Source organism: Tamandua tetradactyla, chromosome 5 (assembly GCF_023851605.1).
Source record: "Tamandua tetradactyla isolate mTamTet1 chromosome 5, mTamTet1.pri, whole genome shotgun sequence".
Taxonomy (NCBI): Eukaryota; Metazoa; Chordata; class Mammalia; order Pilosa; family Myrmecophagidae; genus Tamandua; species Tamandua tetradactyla.
This window is the reverse complement of record NC_135331.1, coordinates 131,928,366-131,946,960: the sequence shown is the minus strand read 5'-3', so window position 1 is coordinate 131,946,960 and position 18,595 is coordinate 131,928,366. Positions and strand designations below refer to the sequence as shown.

General features: G+C 33.9%; 1 protein-coding gene across 6 annotated transcripts in view; it reads right to left on the bottom strand.

Moving 5' to 3' along the window:
* The window catches only part of SENP6 (SUMO specific peptidase 6), a 140,661-nt gene that overhangs the window by 24,977 nt on the left and 97,089 nt on the right, over nt 1-18,595 (bottom strand). For all 6 annotated transcript variants that reach the window (XM_077162264.1, XM_077162267.1, XM_077162262.1 and 3 more), the window contains 6 exons: nt 14,393-14,560; nt 11,177-11,210; nt 10,563-10,757; nt 9,358-9,584; nt 5,850-5,959; nt 5,628-5,744 (listed from right to left, as the gene is read on the bottom strand). In XM_077162264.1, coding sequence (XP_077018379.1) covers nt 5,628-5,744; nt 5,850-5,959; nt 9,358-9,584; nt 10,563-10,757; nt 11,177-11,210; nt 14,393-14,560 — 851 coding nt within the window. The remainder of the gene's footprint in view (nt 1-5,627; nt 5,745-5,849; nt 5,960-9,357; nt 9,585-10,562; nt 10,758-11,176; nt 11,211-14,392; nt 14,561-18,595) is intronic.

Here is an 18,595-nt window from a genome sequence, read left to right as displayed (position 1 = left end):
GTTTCTTTCTGGAGGGAAACCAGAAAATTTGTCAATATTGAATGATGACTGTACAACAAAGTGAATGCACTAATCTCCAAACAGTACAATTTAAAGAATGAATTACATGGCATTTGAATTACATCTCAAACTGTTATTTATATACATGGTTTACATTTTAAACAGTTAAGTTAATAAGCCATGAAAATCTAGACATACACAACTTTTTATGAAAAAAGAAAAAATATTGAAAGACCCTGCAGAGTAAAGATTTTAACAAATTCATTTTATCAAAATGATGATGATGTCAAAACCTAATGAAATCTTACACAGAATCAGCAAATGTTTAAGACGTCTTACCTCCCAAATGGCACATTTTTGAGACTTATCATTGTTATCATAATATTTAATAATTCTAAAGCTCAAGTTCAGATGAAAAAGACATGGCTTAAAGATTTCTTTCTTTAGGTTAACTGGTACGCCTCCCTAGAAGGTATTTTAAGATAGTAAGTCAGCTAATGACAGCTTAAATAAATTGCTAAATTCTAAATATACTCAAAACAAGAGTGTGCAGTGAACCAGCTATGAGTCCTTGGGTTATACCATAATGGGTGAACCACGCTACTTTTGCTGGCCCTAAGTACAATGAGTACTTTGTAAAACTGAAATGAATAAACAAAGGGATAATTCAACTTAAAAAAGCTATTTGTAGATTTAAGAAAATCAACTCTCTATTTCATATGTAAACAAATTCATGCCTTTTAAAATTAGTTTTGTCCTTCTGATATACATCTTTAAGTATTTCTGCGATTATAGTTTTTTGTTTTTATCTAAATGTGACAGAACTACAATTTTAATATGATTAGTCATATCAATTCAAGATAACAAAGCCAAGTTTATTATAAAAATTTCTTCTATTTGAGTGCATTTTTTTCTTTCAGTGTTTAAATCATTTAAAAATTGAGGGGCAGTGCGATGGTGGCTCAGTGGCAGAATTCTTGTCTGCAATGCCAGAGACCTGGGTTCGATTCCCAGTGTCTTCCTATGCAAAAATAAATAAATAAATAAAATTGAACACTGTTCACTGTCAAGCTGATCACTTGCTCTTTCATGAAGTAGAGGATCTAATAATAAAATTATGACTTCTTTAATTGTAAGACAGAGTTTAAAAGTGATTTTAAGGTATAATGTAACTATACGAAAGTGACTTTTATTAAAATAGTCCATTTCTTCTCTTCATTACATTAACATTCTCCAGATACAAGGCCCTTCTACTTCTTATAATTTCCACAAACTTTTAAACATGTAGAGTTAGAAACAGGGAAGAATGAAAACCTTATTTTAACTGTGAAGTTAAAAAAGAAGTTTCAGAGGGTACATGGTGGTTCAGTGATAGAATGCTTCCCTTCCATGCGGGAGTCGTGGGTTAGATTTCCGGAACATGCATCTGCTCCACCACTTCCCCCCAAAAGACTTTCATCTTTTAATTCATTTTAAATGTGGATTAATTATGTTTGAATCAGATTAAGCTAAAATGTAAGTAAAAAAAATTAGTTCAAATGTATTTTATATTCAACTGTACGCTTTCAAAAGAAATCCAACTTCAAGTATAAAGACTCAATTAGGTTAAAAGTATAGCATGAAGAAATATATATCATACAAACACAAAGCCAAAGAAAGTTGGAGTAGCTACATTCATATCAAATAAAGACTTCGGAACAAGAACGAGCATCAAGGATAAAGAAGGATATTACATAATGATAAAGAAATCAATTCATTGAGAAGACATAACAATCCGAAATGTATATGAACCTAACAAAAGAGCTTCAAACTAAAATGAGGCAGTATCTGATAGATTTTAAAGGATATAGCTTATATAGGTATATGTTTCATGGACTCTTAAAAATAATGTGTATTCTGCTGTTCTATAAATATCGGACAAATCCTGTTGGTTGATGGTGTTGTCAAGCTCTTATATATCTTGCTGATTTTATCTAGTTTCATCACTGCTGAGAGAGAGGTACTGAAGTTTCCAATTATATTTGTGAATTTTTATGTTTCTCTTAGAGCTATCAGTTTTTGTCTCACATATTGTGTAGACTTGTTGTCTGGTGCATATCCACTTAGGATTGCCACATCTTCTTTGTGGACTGACTCCTTTATCATTATAAAAGGCCCCTCTCTATCCCTGGTAATTTTGCTTTCAATTCTACTTTGTCTCTTTCTTTTGATTAAAAGAAAGTATGGTATATCTTTATCCTTTTCCTTTCAATCTACATATATCATAATATTTTAAGTGAGTTGTAGACATTATCGGCTAATGTAGTTTAATCTACTCTGCCAATCTTTTTTTTCTTTTTTGGTGCTGTATGATGGGTGTCACATTTCATTCTTTTTCCATGGGAGTATCCTATTATTGCAGCACCATTTGTTGAATGTTTGGGTTTTTTCTTTGTTTTTGGGGGGGGAGGTAAACGGGCAGGGAATCAAACCCAGGTCTCCTGCATGGCGGGGAGAATTCTACCAATGAACTACCCTTGAACTTCCTCTGCCAACCTTTTAATTGGTATATTTAGTCCATTTAAATTAAATGTAATTATTGATGTGTTCTATCTTTTAGTTCACTGATTATTTCCTCTGCCTTTTCATTCTGTTTCATTATGCCGTTGCTCATTCACTGAGGTTTTTATTTCAGTAACTCTACTTGTAGTTCTACAATTTCTATTTCTCTGTTATATCTTTACCTTTCTATTTCTCCATTGGCTTCAAACATGGTTCATAATTGTTCACTAAAGCATTTTTATGATGGTTGCTTTAAATATCTTTGTCACATAATTTTAATATTTGTGTCATTATAGTATTGATGTCAGCTGGCTGTCTTTTTTCATTCAATTTAAGATATTTCTGGTTCTTTGTGAGATGAGTGATCCCTAATTGAAATCTGAACATTTTGGGTATTATGTTATGACTCTGGATCTTATTTAATTCTTGTTTTTTTTAGCAGATCTCCTCAGGCTCCCTACTAGGCCTCCACTACTATCACCTCAGCTGGGATGTAGAGGGGAATCTCCTTACCCAGGCGATGGGATACAAGTCCAGGCTCTACACTTGATTTCCATAAATACTATGCATTTATGTGCATCTTTACCACTGAATAGTAGTGAAAATCCTGACTCTTCGCTTGGCTTCTTTCTATACCACTCCAATAAGGAGGGGAAGGAGTGCCTCATTACTGTGTGGTGACAGTAGAAATCCATGGCTCCCCAGGTAGTCTGCATTGATACCAGTGGGAGGAGGCTTGTTACTACCTGCATGGATATAAGTCCTGGCTCCCCACTTACCCTTCTCTGACACTACCCTGTGGTGTGTTGGAAGCCTAGGCTCTCCATTCAGCCTTTGCTAGCAGTGTTGATGCAGATTTTCTGTGGTTTTGACTGGAGTGTGGGATTATTATCCAAAAGGCTTGCCAGGCTGCTGTTTTCCTGGTTCTCTGACTAGGCAGCACTAGTTTTTCTTAGGGCTTTTTTTGGTGTGCCTTGATTGGCACTTGCTGTCTTCTTAAACATCCCATCTGGTATAGAGGAGGCAAAAAATAAAACCGAGGGGACTCACCATAACGTCAGGTCCCAATATCTCTAGTTGGTCTGCCTTCTTCTGTCTACCTTTCAAAGCCTTCTTATGCTTGTTTCTATATATAATGCCCAGGGTTTTCACTTGGACTTAGTGGGAAGATTAGGGGAAGTACTTTTACTTCATCTTCCCAGAAGTGGAAATCAAACATTCTCTTTTATCTTATACTCTTCTTTCCTTCAGGGAACTTAAATTTAAACCTAACATTTATTCTGAGCTCTATTAGGAAGATATTTTGTTGCAGCAGAAGCAATTTAAAAAAAAACAAACAAAAAACTCACTGCACCTTATCCAAGCCATTTCTGGTTTTCATCTCCATCACCCCACTGGAATCAAATTACCTTACAACACTGTGACCTCAAAACTGTTCTTAGTGCTTATCTGCCTGGATCTCTGCTATAATGATACAAATAAATATATTATTCCTTTAAGCTGTCACTTACCTTGGATTTCGTGGTATCAGTCTAGATTTTTTTTCTCCTACCTCTCAAATACCTTCAGAAATTATCTATGGGAGCCTTTCTTCCCACTGTCTGTCCCTTAACATTTACTCTCCAGCTTCTATACTAACAGCTCTTCTTCTAATTCTACACCCTTACCTAAGCAATCTCATATCCACTTTCTAAATTAAACTACCACTAACAAACTAAAACCTCTGAAAGCTATTTATCTCCAGTCTAGAACACAAATGAACTCTAGAACCATATATTCAAGTATTTACTGGGAGTGCCCCTTGGCTGTATAATTGGCATCTAAAAGAAAATTCTCCCTTTCCCCACAGAAGTGTGTTGTATTTCTACATTTACTGCCTCAGTCAGCGGCAAAATCATTTAGCAGGTCTCATAAATCAGAAATCTAGGATTAACTGGCATCCACTTCTCTCCTTCTTAATTTTCTATCAACTGGCCCTAAAGACCTCTAATTCTAAATCCTAAAAAACTAAAAACACCTCAACATTTCCTCTTAATCTCATCTATAATACCTTAATTAGACCTCTTAAATCACCTTACTAAATTTACTTAATTCATTTCTCACCTACTCTTCAATAATGCATAACTATCAAAATGATCTTAAGGAAATTCAACCATGATACCACTTCTCTAGTCAAAACCTTTCACTCTTTAGAACAATGTTTGCTTTTCCAAACTGTGGTGTGCAACGATTAGTAGGCCATAAACTTAATCTAGTAGGTCTTGACAACAATTTTGGTGATGGGGGGCAGATTTTCTTTCATGAAATACATTGGAATAAACTAGAAAATGTTAGACAGCACTGAATACACTGATGGTAAATTCTGTTTTGTTTCATACATTTATCACAAATGTGATATACCCATTTTATATCACAAATCAGTAAACACAAATTATACACGTATAAGTATACTGCAAATATGCAGATGTATTTTAGGTCACAATATAAGCAAGCTCTTCCAGAAAAGTGTCCTGGTCATTCATATCCCCCAACCCCGAAAGAGAATGAAACATTCTCTCTTCTGCTGTATCTGTACCATGTTAATGATTTCACTTTTACTTACATTCCAAATTAGTCCCCTCTACAAGACTGTAAACTTCTATTAACATTGTATCTGGCATATTGCTGGCACTTGGTGATCAGTTATTGATAGATATGAATGAAATCATACTTTTGTCCTGGCTTAACAAATTATTACCTAATCTAGAGTGATAACTTTTTTAAAAAGGCTATATACTATATTAACAATAATAATACAATAAGCTATCATTTTTGCCCACTTTGAATATACCTGACAAACACTTTCTCAGTGTTTGACATGTATTACCTCATTTAATTCCCACAACACTCTCCTTTCAGACACTAAAGTTATTATTTCCATTTTTTTAATGCAGAAACACAAGTAGAGACAGATTAAATAACTTCCCAAACGACACGCAGTAAATGGCAGTGATGGAATTTAAAAACTAAACAATTTGAAGGCAAGAAATGAAGACATACAATGTGACAGAATGTTAAAGATTTGCTAAAAGGTAAAATTAACTTACTTCAAATAAAAGTCTATAATAACATCATTTAAAAATTCTCCTTCATTTAGACAGTGCAGGTCCTCATTAGTAACAGAGATGCCTCCTTTAGCTGGAGGTGGTGGATATACTATTAATCTGTAATAAAATAAACAATCAACATATATATATATACATAATGATAAGTAATAAAATAGTAGAAAGAAATTTAAGAGTATTGCAAATGTATTGAACTTCTCTCACTTTTCTACAGGACCAATGAAGATGGTGTGACTCTCTCCAGTTTCTTCTTCTTCATCAAAAAACTGAAACTCTCGCTTGCTTCGAAGTTGTATTTTAGATTCAAAACACACCTGGGTAAAGGAAATTAAATTATTAACTCACAAAATCAACTGGGAAAGCTTTCAGTAAAATTATTAAACACCTAGGTAAGAATGCTTTTATATTATAAAGGATAAAAATTATGAATCTTTAAAGTATGCATATTTAACGATATAAGCAACCAAAACACAGGGACCACTTTCTATCTACAATGACACTCCCAATTAATGTAACAATTTATATATTTTGCCTGAGATCTCAGTTGTCCAAATCAAAATTATGTCAGTAAAGCCCAAGGCTTTACAGTGGTTTTGTCTGATAGCAGTGGTGGCTTATCTAAGTCTAATGGGCTAAGCTGTTTATTGGATATGGAGACAGAGGCTCATCAGGGAACAGAGTCGAGTGAGATTCAGCCTTCTACAGAGCTAAATGAAAGAAGAGGTCTTCAGAAGAAAGAGCCTTTCATTGAAATCTGAGTCTACTCCAGCTGTCTTATGCCTCCAGTCTGTTTTTTTCTTCCTTTGGCATTATCTCCTGCAGCCAACTGTGCAAAAGAAGGGGAATGGTTCCTCTTATTTTCTTTGCTCTCTTTTCCAACCCACTAACTGTATGAATAGCTCTTCTCTGGTCAGGGCCTGTTCAACTTCATAAAGACTCTGTTTTGGATAGTCATATTTCCAAGTTTGCATCTAGGATGAGAGATGGAGTCATCCCAACAAATTAAGTCAGCAAAATTCAGTTGCTGTGGTAAGTGACAAACTTAGGGCTTTAAGTTTTACTTGTACTAATTATACTAGGTCTTATAGTAGTTCTGTTGCCTTTGATTAAGGTAACATCAGAGTTCCCTAACTATATTAGTATCAGATATGTATAGTTATCTGACAACCAAGATCACATGGTATATATTCTTTATTTCTTAAATCTTCAACCATGCATGTACATGTTTCATATAAATGAACAATACATCAGGGACAAAAATTCCTTCAAATCAAGTTCCGGAGGAGTCAATGACATGACTGGCAACAACTAGTAAAATAAAAACACAGGATAACGAACAATTTGAGTGTAGCAGAGTTTATATGTGTTTCTTGAGAGAGAAAAAGGAGATAAAGTGAAGAAAATAAGAGTATGAAAAGGAAATAAAGAATGGCCCAGAGATATGTATCAAGTACTATTTGCATCAAAAGTCAACTACATGGAACAGAAACGTCCTCAAATAGACTGTGGTGGTGAAGGCATGACTATATGATTACACTGGGAACCACTGATTTTTCACTTGGGTTGGATTGTATGATGTGTGAATAAAATAAAAAACTGAACAGAGAGATACAAGCACTGGAGACTGTGGAGAGAGAGACGTACCTATTCGTTGTTGGTAGGGAAGTAGAGTGGTACACCCCTTCTGGAGGGCAGTGTGGTAGCTCCACAGAAGGCTAGGGGTGGGGTTAGTATATTATTCTGCAGCCCCATAGTTGGGTGTATATGTGGAGGAACTAAGAGAGGGAACACAAATGGACATTTGCACACTGGTGTGCATGGTGGCAGTGTTCAAGAATTGCAATGAATGGAGGAGAATTAAGGGGGTCACCAGAACATGGACCGAAGACTGGACTGTATGTATAGACTGTATGTATACATCAGGGTATATACATAGACTATTGAGTGGCTGCAAGAAGGAATGAAGTCATGAGACATGCAACTAGGTGAATAAATCTTGAGGACAGTAAGTTGAATGAAATAAGATGGAAACAAAAAGACAAACATTACATGCCTCACTAAATGGACTGACCTTAAAGTACGAGTTCTGAGACTTGAATTCAAGAACATAGGTTATTAGAGGAAGGCCTATTGTAAAGGTTCCTAGATTGTAGCAACTTACAGCAGTCACATCTATTCCAGAGATCTTTTATTTCTAAATTCTGAGATGCTGAGCTCTTTAGGTATAACCTGGTCATTCCATGGAACTTTGGGTATTTGTGTGATATCTGAAACTCAGAGCTAGAGTTCTGTAGCTATGAAAGTCAGCATTACCCTACAGAGAAACTGTTAAAAAAACTGAAAAAATAATCAGACTTCAATAAGAGACATGAATGAGGCTGATCTGGATAGGATTGAGGTAAATCAGACTAAAGGGTAAAGGATGACATTGACTGTTTTTTAAAACTTTAACTTCTGTGTGAGACCAAAGTAAGGGATGTTTATTTGGTGCAAAATTCATATTTTTGGAAGTATACTAATTTAACTTATTCGAATAACATAATTACGCGCCATCATGAATAGGGAGTGAGATCTTGTTGGTTTGTACAGGTTGGTATGATGCCCCAATAATTACCAGAGTAAGCTGTGTAGAAGATTAAAAATATTTGCAGAGTGCCCTTGGGGAACTGGGGAAAAAGGTGGAAATTTATAACTTCTCCACCTTGGGAAGACCTGATATTCTAGAAAGCAGTGAGGACTATCAATTTGATAGGAGAGGCTCTCGATCTTGGGGCTTGCCCTTATGAAACTTATTCCTGCAAAAGTGAGACTAAACCTACTTATAATTATCACCCCCAGAGACCTCTTTTGTTGCTCCAATGTGACCTCTCTCTCTAAGCCAACTCAGCAGGTTAACTCACTGCTCTCCCCCCCTACATGATATGAATCCCAGAGGTATAAGTCTCCCTGGCAACGTGGGATATGACTACTGGAGATGAGACTGGCCCTGGCATTGTAGGAGTCAGAAAGCCTTCTTGACCAAAGTGGGGAAGAGAAATAAAACAAAATAAAGTTTCAGTGGTTGAGAGATTTCAAATAGAGGCAAGAGGTCATTCTGGAGATTATTTTTATGCAATATTTAGATATACCTTGTCAGTTCTCATACTGAATAGGTAGAAGGAAATATCTGAAACTGTTGAACTGTAATCCAATAGCTTTGAATCTTGCAGATGATTGAATATAACTATAGAGCTTTTAAGATATGAACATCTGAGTGTGAAAACCTTGTGACTGATGCTCCCTTTATCCAGTATATGGACAGATGAGTAAGAGAATAAAAAGACAAAAAACAAACAAATAAACAATAGGGGGAGATGGGAGGTATGGATGTTTTGGGTGTCCTTTCTTACTTTTATTTTTATTCTTATTTTTATTGCTTTTGGAGTAATGAAATTGTTCAAAAATCTACTCTAATGATGATGCAAAGCTTTATGATGATTTTATGAACCACTGAATGTACACTTTGGATGAACATATCTCAATAAAAAAAAATCACCGAAGGAAAAAAGTCACCTATCCATGATTAACGTTTTGACAAAAGACAGCTTACAAATCACATATAAAGGCAAATAATTCTAAATCTGGCACAGAAATGAGTAATATTATAATGAAAGACATTTCCCTTTAAAGCTAATCATTACTTAAAATTATAAAAGTTTTAAATCATAATTACATTTTTAATTTTGTTTTCTTTTTGCATACAACTTCCTTTGATGCTCTCTTCGTAGGTTCTTGTACAGGCAACAAGTCTGCTATTGGCTTCTTCAAAGGGAATTTTCGCAAAAAAATTGGAAACATTATTCTTTATACCAATGTCAGTTATGATACTTTCAAATACCATATTTGCCTGAGGATCAAGGCCAGTTTGAAAAATTAAAATAATATATTGTTCTTCCAGATCTGTAAAGAAATAAGCATAACAATAAGTCTAAAAGAACAAAATATATAGAGATATATTAGAAAAATAGTAACAAAGTAGTTATTTCCAAGAATATCACCAGAAATCCTGGTATAAATGTTTAAAGCATTATTTAACAAATAGTTGGTAAGCAATAAAACTGAAATAAAAACCAGTGGAATGATACTGTGCTCTTAAGAAAGGACCAAAACACTAGCAGCAGCTCAAAACAAATCTACTCACAGTTATAACTAATTTACCTTACCTATATAGGATCCAAATTTATTTATAGTTTTAAATATATATATGCTGAAATTTTTTTGTCAAACACAAATAAGAGTTTACTGAGCAAACTGGTAGTATCTTTGGAGAATTAAATACAAAAACCTCTATTCACTATGTGTATATTCTTAAACATAATTCAATAGAAGCAAACATTTACTAATCATCAAGCTGATTATAAATATAGCTGATTAATAAATTATAAATCTGCACTACTATTGACAGTACTTATTTTACAACCAGTCATACTATGCCATAAATGTTAGAGGTGAAGGAAAAAGTCTGTAGAACCCTATCTATTTAATGCAGAGGAGGCTGATCCTTTCTATGAACTTAAAAATTTCCTATTCAGGCCAAATTTCAAGGTTTCTAGATTTATATGGCTGATTTAAACTTAGAACCTATCACTGCATTCCAAAAATGCTTTCTACGCATATATTACACTCAGTAATTTAATAAAAAAGAGAGCAGCTCTTCTGATTTTTATCTACAGTTTAAAAATGTTCTAAATGGGCAAACGAGTATTTTCTCAGTTCTGCCACTTTCTGTGGGCGCTTATATGTAAAATGGGGGAAATAATAACCATCTTACAAAGTAGTTTAAGGATTATAGACAATACACATCTATGGCAAAGTGCACTCACATTCTGCTCTCAAATAAAGTTTATCTATTATTATAAGCTATTCTACACAACTTACTTGTCAACTTGTTTATTCCTTTGCAATCATTCCAAACTTTATCTTCTTTATTCATTTGTAGATGCATGCTCAGTTGTTGATAAACTGCTGGTATTGTTTGTAGAAACACTACTGGTAATTTTCGGACATTACACCATTCACATTTAATTAAATCAGAGGTATTTAAAGTAATCTCTACAGGATTACTTTCAGATTCTGAGGGAAAACAAATACAAATGGAAAAGAAATCAATTCTAAGAGAGCAAAATCTTGGATACAGGAAATTGTGTGGAAATATAAAATTAAAGCTAAGCACAAATTTATCAATTTCTACGATCCCAAAACAGTAACTCCTATGGAAAATAAAGTCTGTATAATACCTTATAGAAGCTTCTAGATTGTTTCCAAATGAAAAAGGGGTTCTAATGAAGTATATTTTAAACAACAGAGTTAGGTTTTGTGATGTTCCAGAATGAGCTTTTGTAATTACATTATTGTATATATGCCATTTAAGGATATATATAATAATCATCTCAATCTTAATGAATTCCATGAATATTACTTATTTTTTATTCCTATAAATTGCTTTAGTGTAAATAAAACTTTAGTGAATAAAAAGACATAAAAGAGCTTACCTTCTAGCTGTATCTTGATAAAATCTAAACAAAACTAAAAAATAAGCTACATTAGAACTGATCATAGTTATGAAGATTTTGCTACATATACCTGAAATGACATTGTTTTGGACCTTAGTCTGTAGACAGCAAAAAAACTGAGCCATCTAATGTGTTTTTTAAATATAAGATATTCTCCCTCACCCCTCAAGTTCTCCCTCAGAAAAACAGTTTTCATCTTTTTTTCTAAGTACTTAGAACATTTCTTTTATTATTGGTTCATCTCTTAGTAACTTTTAAGTTGTGTTAGTTAAAAAAATTCAGAGAAATCAACATACAATTACAATGAATAATTGTATATCCCTTACTTAGATTCACCAACTATAAATATCATGCCACACCCACTCCATCACCTTTTCTATATAGGTATGATTTTCCTTTTGCTAAACCATCAGAAAACAAACAGCAGACATCATGAAATTTCATCCCCAAATACTTTGGCCTGCATCTCCTAAGAACAAGGGCATTCTCTGATACAACCACTACATCATCACTTCATCTAACAAGATCAAGACTAACTTTCTTCAACATACAATCCATACCAAAATTTCCCCAACTATCTCAAAATTTTCCTATATAGTTGTTTTATTTTTACCCCAATCCATGATTCTTCAAGGTTACATACTATAAAATATATATATATTTGTAGTTTACTCCAAAAGACAGGAGAAACCTGCTTTTCTTCTGTTCTTCATGATATGGACTTTGAAGTGTCCAGGCAAGGTTCTACAAAATATGTGACATTCTGGACTTGTTTTTCTTCATTATTAAATAAGACTCAGGTCACATATTTTCAGTAAATATACCACACAGGTGGTGATGTATATCTCTCACTGCATCATATTAGGAGGTCTATCTTGTCAGGCTGCCTCACTATTGATAACGCAAACTTAATCACTTGGTTAAAGCAGGGAGTGATTGGTCTTTCTATTGTAAAGACATTTTTTTTCCCTTTATAATTAAAGAGCAATTTGTGTAGAGATGTTGAAACTGTTACTTAATAACCTGAAGATCCTTGTAACAATTAGTTATTTATGCTGGTTACAAAATGGTGATTTTTCTAATGATTTTAATTTGGAAAAGACATTTTTAAGCCCTACATAATTCAAATAATAATAATTTTGTGGATTTACCAAAAGTAAAGAGAATTAAAAAGGAGGTAAATATTTTGAAATGCATTAAACAAATTGATGAACTGATAAATTGAGGGATGTGATAAAGCAAACATTAAAATGCTAATGGAGTAGAACAAAGCTAGAAAGCATGAGTATTGACTAAAATTTTTTCAACTGCTCTGTTTGAAATTTTCAGCATATAATAAAAGGAAGCAAGGAAATACAAAACAAATTTAGCAATCATTACAATTGCAAAGTCAGGGATATCATGAAACAACTTTCTCATAGATTACATTTAAAAGTAATGCATTAATTAGTTTCACTGTGGTGATAAAGTATGGATACCTGTGACCCATGAAACAGTTCATAAGACTGTTATTTGTTATTACACAGAAGCTGAAATTATAGGCTTTAGAAAATTATCAAATTTAGATGACTCAAAAAAGAGGCAGTTATGATGACATAAATGCTAACTAATGTGGAAGTATTTGAATAAAATTGTATGAGACACGGGTAAACAGAAGAATGTCTAAATATATTATTTATGTCACTTAAAATATATGTACAATTTGTATAAATCAATATACTAATATTACAAGTAGACATTGGCCCATCTTACCTAATCTCTAAGAGTTTTTAAATGTAAGTTAGTTGAAAACCTTGATTTTATAACTTCTCAGTGGAAAAACAAGGGATTCATTAATATTTAGGCATATACGGTATTACTAATGATATAAGCCATTTCACTTTTAATTTGCCAATTCTATCATTGAGTAAACGTAGAAAAATTAACTTATTTAATAGTAAAAGACAATTAGATTTGACAAAAACCTTAAGCAAAAGTTCTAAAATATGTTTCTCAGGTTTATCACCACATGGCAGATAAATCAATTCATTTTAAAACATTAAAAAGTTATATTCAAGAATCAAGAGCCAAATCATCTTTTTAATGACACTATCTGAAGAAACTACAGATCCATTATACTTCAATGAGAAATGTTCTTTGGGACAATCCCATGCTACAAGGAAGCTATAGTTAATAATGTAATATAAAACTATATGATCCTTTTGACCACATTGTATCCTAGAACCATGAAACTTTACCAGAGAAGAAATACCTAACGCTTACCATAATTTAGACAGAAATAGAACAATATTTTAACTTTCCTGCTATGATACACTGTTTTCTAAAGATAATTGCTTTATGTGTAAAGCAGTTGAAAGAAAGGTTAAAAACAGATAATCTGGGACACCAACCTAAAGTATTATAAAATAAAGGCTTATAGTATTAGTGCAGTGCATTAGGAAGGTAATATACTAACACTGTATAGAACACCCTACAAAGAAGAAAAATGATGACCAAGAAGGCTGGTTGTGGAGATTATATTAAAACTTAAAATAGAAAATAAACACTTGCATTGGTGACAGTCGGAATAATGAATAGAGATGTATGAGAGGTAAGATAAAGGGCCCATAATAAGATAAAGTCCTTTTGGCATACTGGAGACTAAAATAGTCCAAAAGCACAATGCTTCTAGTAATCCAATAATTTATTTCTAGAAGGCTTAATGCTGCAATACTATTTTCTGCAGGTTTCAATGTTCTATATTGTTCCTTCTTAGTTCTTTAAAATACTCCTGGGCGGGCCATGTTGGCTCAGCAGGCAGAGTTCTCGCCTGACATGCCAGAAACCCGGGTTTGATTCCCGGTGCCTGCCCATGAAAAAACAAAACAAAACAAAACAAAAACTAATTTAAATACTCTTCACATGCACTAAGCTAGTAAGGGAATAAAACAGTAACATATTGGAGGGTTTCATAAGTCAGTGAGAGTAATGAGTTCCTTCCTACTGAATATTACATTACATGAAATTTTTATACACTGATTTTTTAATGGTGAGGAGCTGCTTCTGTTGTTTATATACTTTTAAAGTAACTTAAAATCTTGAATGATTTTAACATTTATTAGCCATTGAACAATTTTTAAACATTACATATCAGTCTTAGCAATGGAATTCAGAATCTTATAACTGGTACAGTAAAGAGCTTAAGAATGTACTTACAATCACAGGTTCTATCAACAGCCGGAAAAGTGTTCCTACTCGTATACTTCGACAGTTTAGAATGACACTGTCAAAGGAACTCTGGCAGCTTAATATAGGATCAGCTAAAGTTTCTTGAGAAGTCACTTTAGGACGCTTTAGAGGTGTGTTGATAATAGAATTACCAAACTGAAAAAGGAAAAGAAAATTTTTGCTTAATAAGTTACTAAAACACGGACAAAATATAAGCATATGTGCAAAGAAGACCCAATGTAAGAAACGTAATTATTACAAAATACTGATTTTCCTTCAATACTCTTAGATGTTACAACATATAGCTTTAGGTGGGCCTCGGTGGCTCAGTGGCAGAGTTCTCGCCTGCCATGCCAGAGACCCGGTTTCGATTCCTTATGCCTGCCCATATCGAAAAGAAAAGAAAACTTATAGCTTTTATATAATAAGCTCCTTCTATTTTATTTAGTTATTACTTGAAACTTAATTAGCATAGTAATCAGGTGTGCTACTTTGGGAATTACGCTGCTTGGGTTTAAATTAGTATTTTACTTTTTAATCATCTGATCTTATAAAACTTAGTATTAATAACCTTCTTAAATTTTGTTTCCTAAACTCTAAAGCATGAAGAGTAAGAGTACCTGCACAGATGTGCTAATCCACATAAGCAGCTTAGCAGAATGCTTCTAGCACAGTATAGCACTGAATAAAAGTTAGCTAGTGATAGCAGCAGTGGTAGTAACACTTTGAGTAAAATCAGCAATTCTTCCTAAATTAATCATAATATAATATAAAATATTTCATTTTTTAATAACCAAATTCATGTTTCTATATTTTTATGTATACTTCTAAAATCCTGACACATACAAATATACAGACACACTTTTTTTTAACATACAGGTTTATTTTTAATATTTTTATTATAAACAACAAACATTCTTGACATGATTACAATCAATGGCTCACAGTATCATCACATAGTTGTGTACTCATCACCATGATTCTGTTTTTGAACATATGCATCACTCCAGCAAAAGAAAGAAAAAAGAAACAAGTATAACTCATACATGCTATACTCCTTACCACTCACTCCCTTTCATTGACCACTAGTGTTTAAATCTACTTCAATCAATTCAATCTATTTTAACCTGTTCCCTCTATTATTTGCTTATTTCTTATCCATATTTTTACTTATTTCTCCATACCATAGACAAAAGGAACACGAGACACAAGGTTTTCACAATCACACAGTCACACTGTGAAAGCTATGTCATTACACAATCATCTTCAAGAAAGGGCTACTGTTTCAGGTACTTCCCTCTAGCCACTATAATACACCATAAACTAAAAAGGAGATACCTATATACTATGTAAGAAAAACCTCCAACTCTGTTTGGAATCTCTCAGCCACTGACACCTTATTTTGTATCATTTCTCTCTTCCTCCTTTGGGTCAAGAAGGTTTTCTCAATCCCTTGATGCTGAGTCCCAGCTCACTCTAGAATTTCTGTCCCATGTTGTCAGGGAGGTTGACACTCCTGGGAGTCATGTCGCATATGGGGGGGTGTCTGGATGGAGGGGCAGTGAATTCACTTGCTGTGTTGGCTAAGAGAGGCCACATCTGAGCAACAAAAGAGGTTCTCTGGGGCTGACTCTTAGGCCTAATTTTAAGTAGGCTTAGCCTATCCTTTGCAGGTATAAGTTTCATAGGGGCAAACCCTAAGACCAGGGGCTTGGCCTATTGATTTGGCTGTCCTTAGTGCTTGCAAGAATATCAGGAATTCTCCAAATGGGGAAGTTGAAATTTTCCCCCTTTCTCCCCATCTCCCCAAAGGAATTCTGCAAATAGTTCTTATTCAGTGTCCAAATCACTCTGGGATTTATCAGAGCATTATACTAACTTGGACAAACCTACAGAATCTCATGCCCTATTTGAGGTTTCATGCACTTATGGTGTTCAATTAAACTATTCACGTAAGTTAAATTAGGAAATGCACTTGTCAAAATATAAATTTTGTACTAAATAAACATTTCTTGCATTATTCTCACACAGAAGTTTTAAAATATTTATGACCACATATTTTCAACACCCTATAATACTGACATTCCTTTGTTCTTCCTCATGCAAAACATTTTTAAAATTTGTAAATTTACTCATGTTCCTTTTACAAAAGTAAGATGAAATGCACATTTCTACATCTTGGTATTCCCTTAAACAGTACTTTGTAGGAATCCTAAATCATCTAATATAGCTCTAATTTTAATTTTCAGCGGCTGCATAATAGTTTGGGTATACTGCAATGTCTTCAGACATTTCCATATTATTAGGTGATCACTTTGAGTTTTATGCCAAAAATAATGTTTGCACATATGGACTTTACATACACGTTATTTTCCTTCGAGATGATGTCTTAGGAATGAATTATCTGGTCAAATGGTATACACTTAAGAAATTATTTTTTAACTTTTTTTACTGTATAACATATATACAAAGCAAAGAAAGAAAAAAGCAATAGTCTTCAAAGCACTCTTCAACAAGTAGTAGTTACAGGACAGATCCCAGAGTCTGTCACAGGCTACCATACCATCATTTCGGATTTTTCCTTCTAGCTGTTCCAGAACATTAGAGGCTACAGGAAGTATTTTTTTCTTCACAATCGACTTTTTTTCTTTTTTATATATAACACATATACAATAAAGCAGTAAATTTCAAAGCATAGCACAATAACTAGTTGTAGCACAGATTTCAGAGTTTGGTATGGGTTACAATTTCACAATTTTAGGTTTTTACTTTTAGCTGCTTTAAGATATTGGAGACTAAAAGAAATATCAATTTAATAATTTAGCATTCATATTCATTTGATAAACTCTACTTTCTCTGTATGACTCCACCATCACCTTTGATCTTTCTATTCTACCCTTTAGGGGTATTTGGGCTATGGCCATTCTAACTTTTTCATGTTGGAAGGGGCTGTTAAAAATATGGAGTAAGGAGATGGAGTAAGGAGATGAAAACAGCTGATGTTCTGGCAAGGCTAGCCCCTTTAGATTTCAGGACTTAGTCAGGGACCCATTTGAAGGTTGTAGGTTTTTGGAAAGCTACCCTAGTGCATAGAACCTTTGTAGAATCTTATATATTGCCCTAGGTGTTCTTAGGATTAGCTGGAATGGTTTTGTTTGGGGTTTGGCAAGTTACGGTAGGTAGCAATGTCTAACTGAAGCTTATATAAGTGTGGCCTCCAGAATAGCCTCTTAACTCTATTTGAACTCTCTAAGCCACAGACATCTTATTTGTTACACTTCTTTTCTCCCTTTTGGTCAGGATGGCATTGCTAATTCCATGTGCCAGGGCCAAATTTCACCTCTGGATGTTGTCCCCCACCTAGAGGGGAGGGCAATGATTTCACTTGCAGAATTGGGCTAAGAGAGAGTGAGGCTACATCTGAGTAACAAAAGAGGTCCTCCAGAAGTAACTAGGCATACCTATAGGTAGGCTAAGCTTCTCCACTACATACATAAACTTCACAAGAGCAAGCCTCTAGATCTAGGGGTTAGCCTGATTTGGGTGTCCCTAATGTTTGATACAGGATCAGGGGTTTCCCCGATGGTAAAGTTTAATAGTTCCATATATTTTCTCCTATCCCTCAAGGAACTTTGCCAATACTTTTTTATTATCTACTTAATATATTCTAGGATATATCCAGGATTTACATTAAGCTATACAAGATTAAAGGCCCTCATTCTTATTCTGGGCTCCCTGTGTTTCAATTGTTTAAATGAGCTACCCAGACAGGTTGAGTTAGAATATGCACTACAGAAAACTTAGGTTCTGGACAAAATAAACCTTTCTTCCCTTGGTCTCAAAGAGTAGATGAGGATCTAAAATAGACAATATTACCCCTGTGTTCTGAACTACCTTAACCCTGACCTAATCGGCTTTGTTCTTATCTTTAAATTACCAGGTTAGATATATAAAACAGCCTCTCAAAATCCAGAAATAATAATTACCACTCTGGACTAAATATGAATGATAAGAGCTTACAATCTAGGCCCCTGTTTTCTTATAAGCATTTTCTAAATGAGACCATATAATAATTGTGCTTTTGTTTCTGGTTTATTTTGCCTCACCAAATGTCCCACAGGTTCATTCACAATGCTGAATGCCTCACAACTTTGTTCCTTTTTGTAGCAGCATACTATTCCATCATATGTA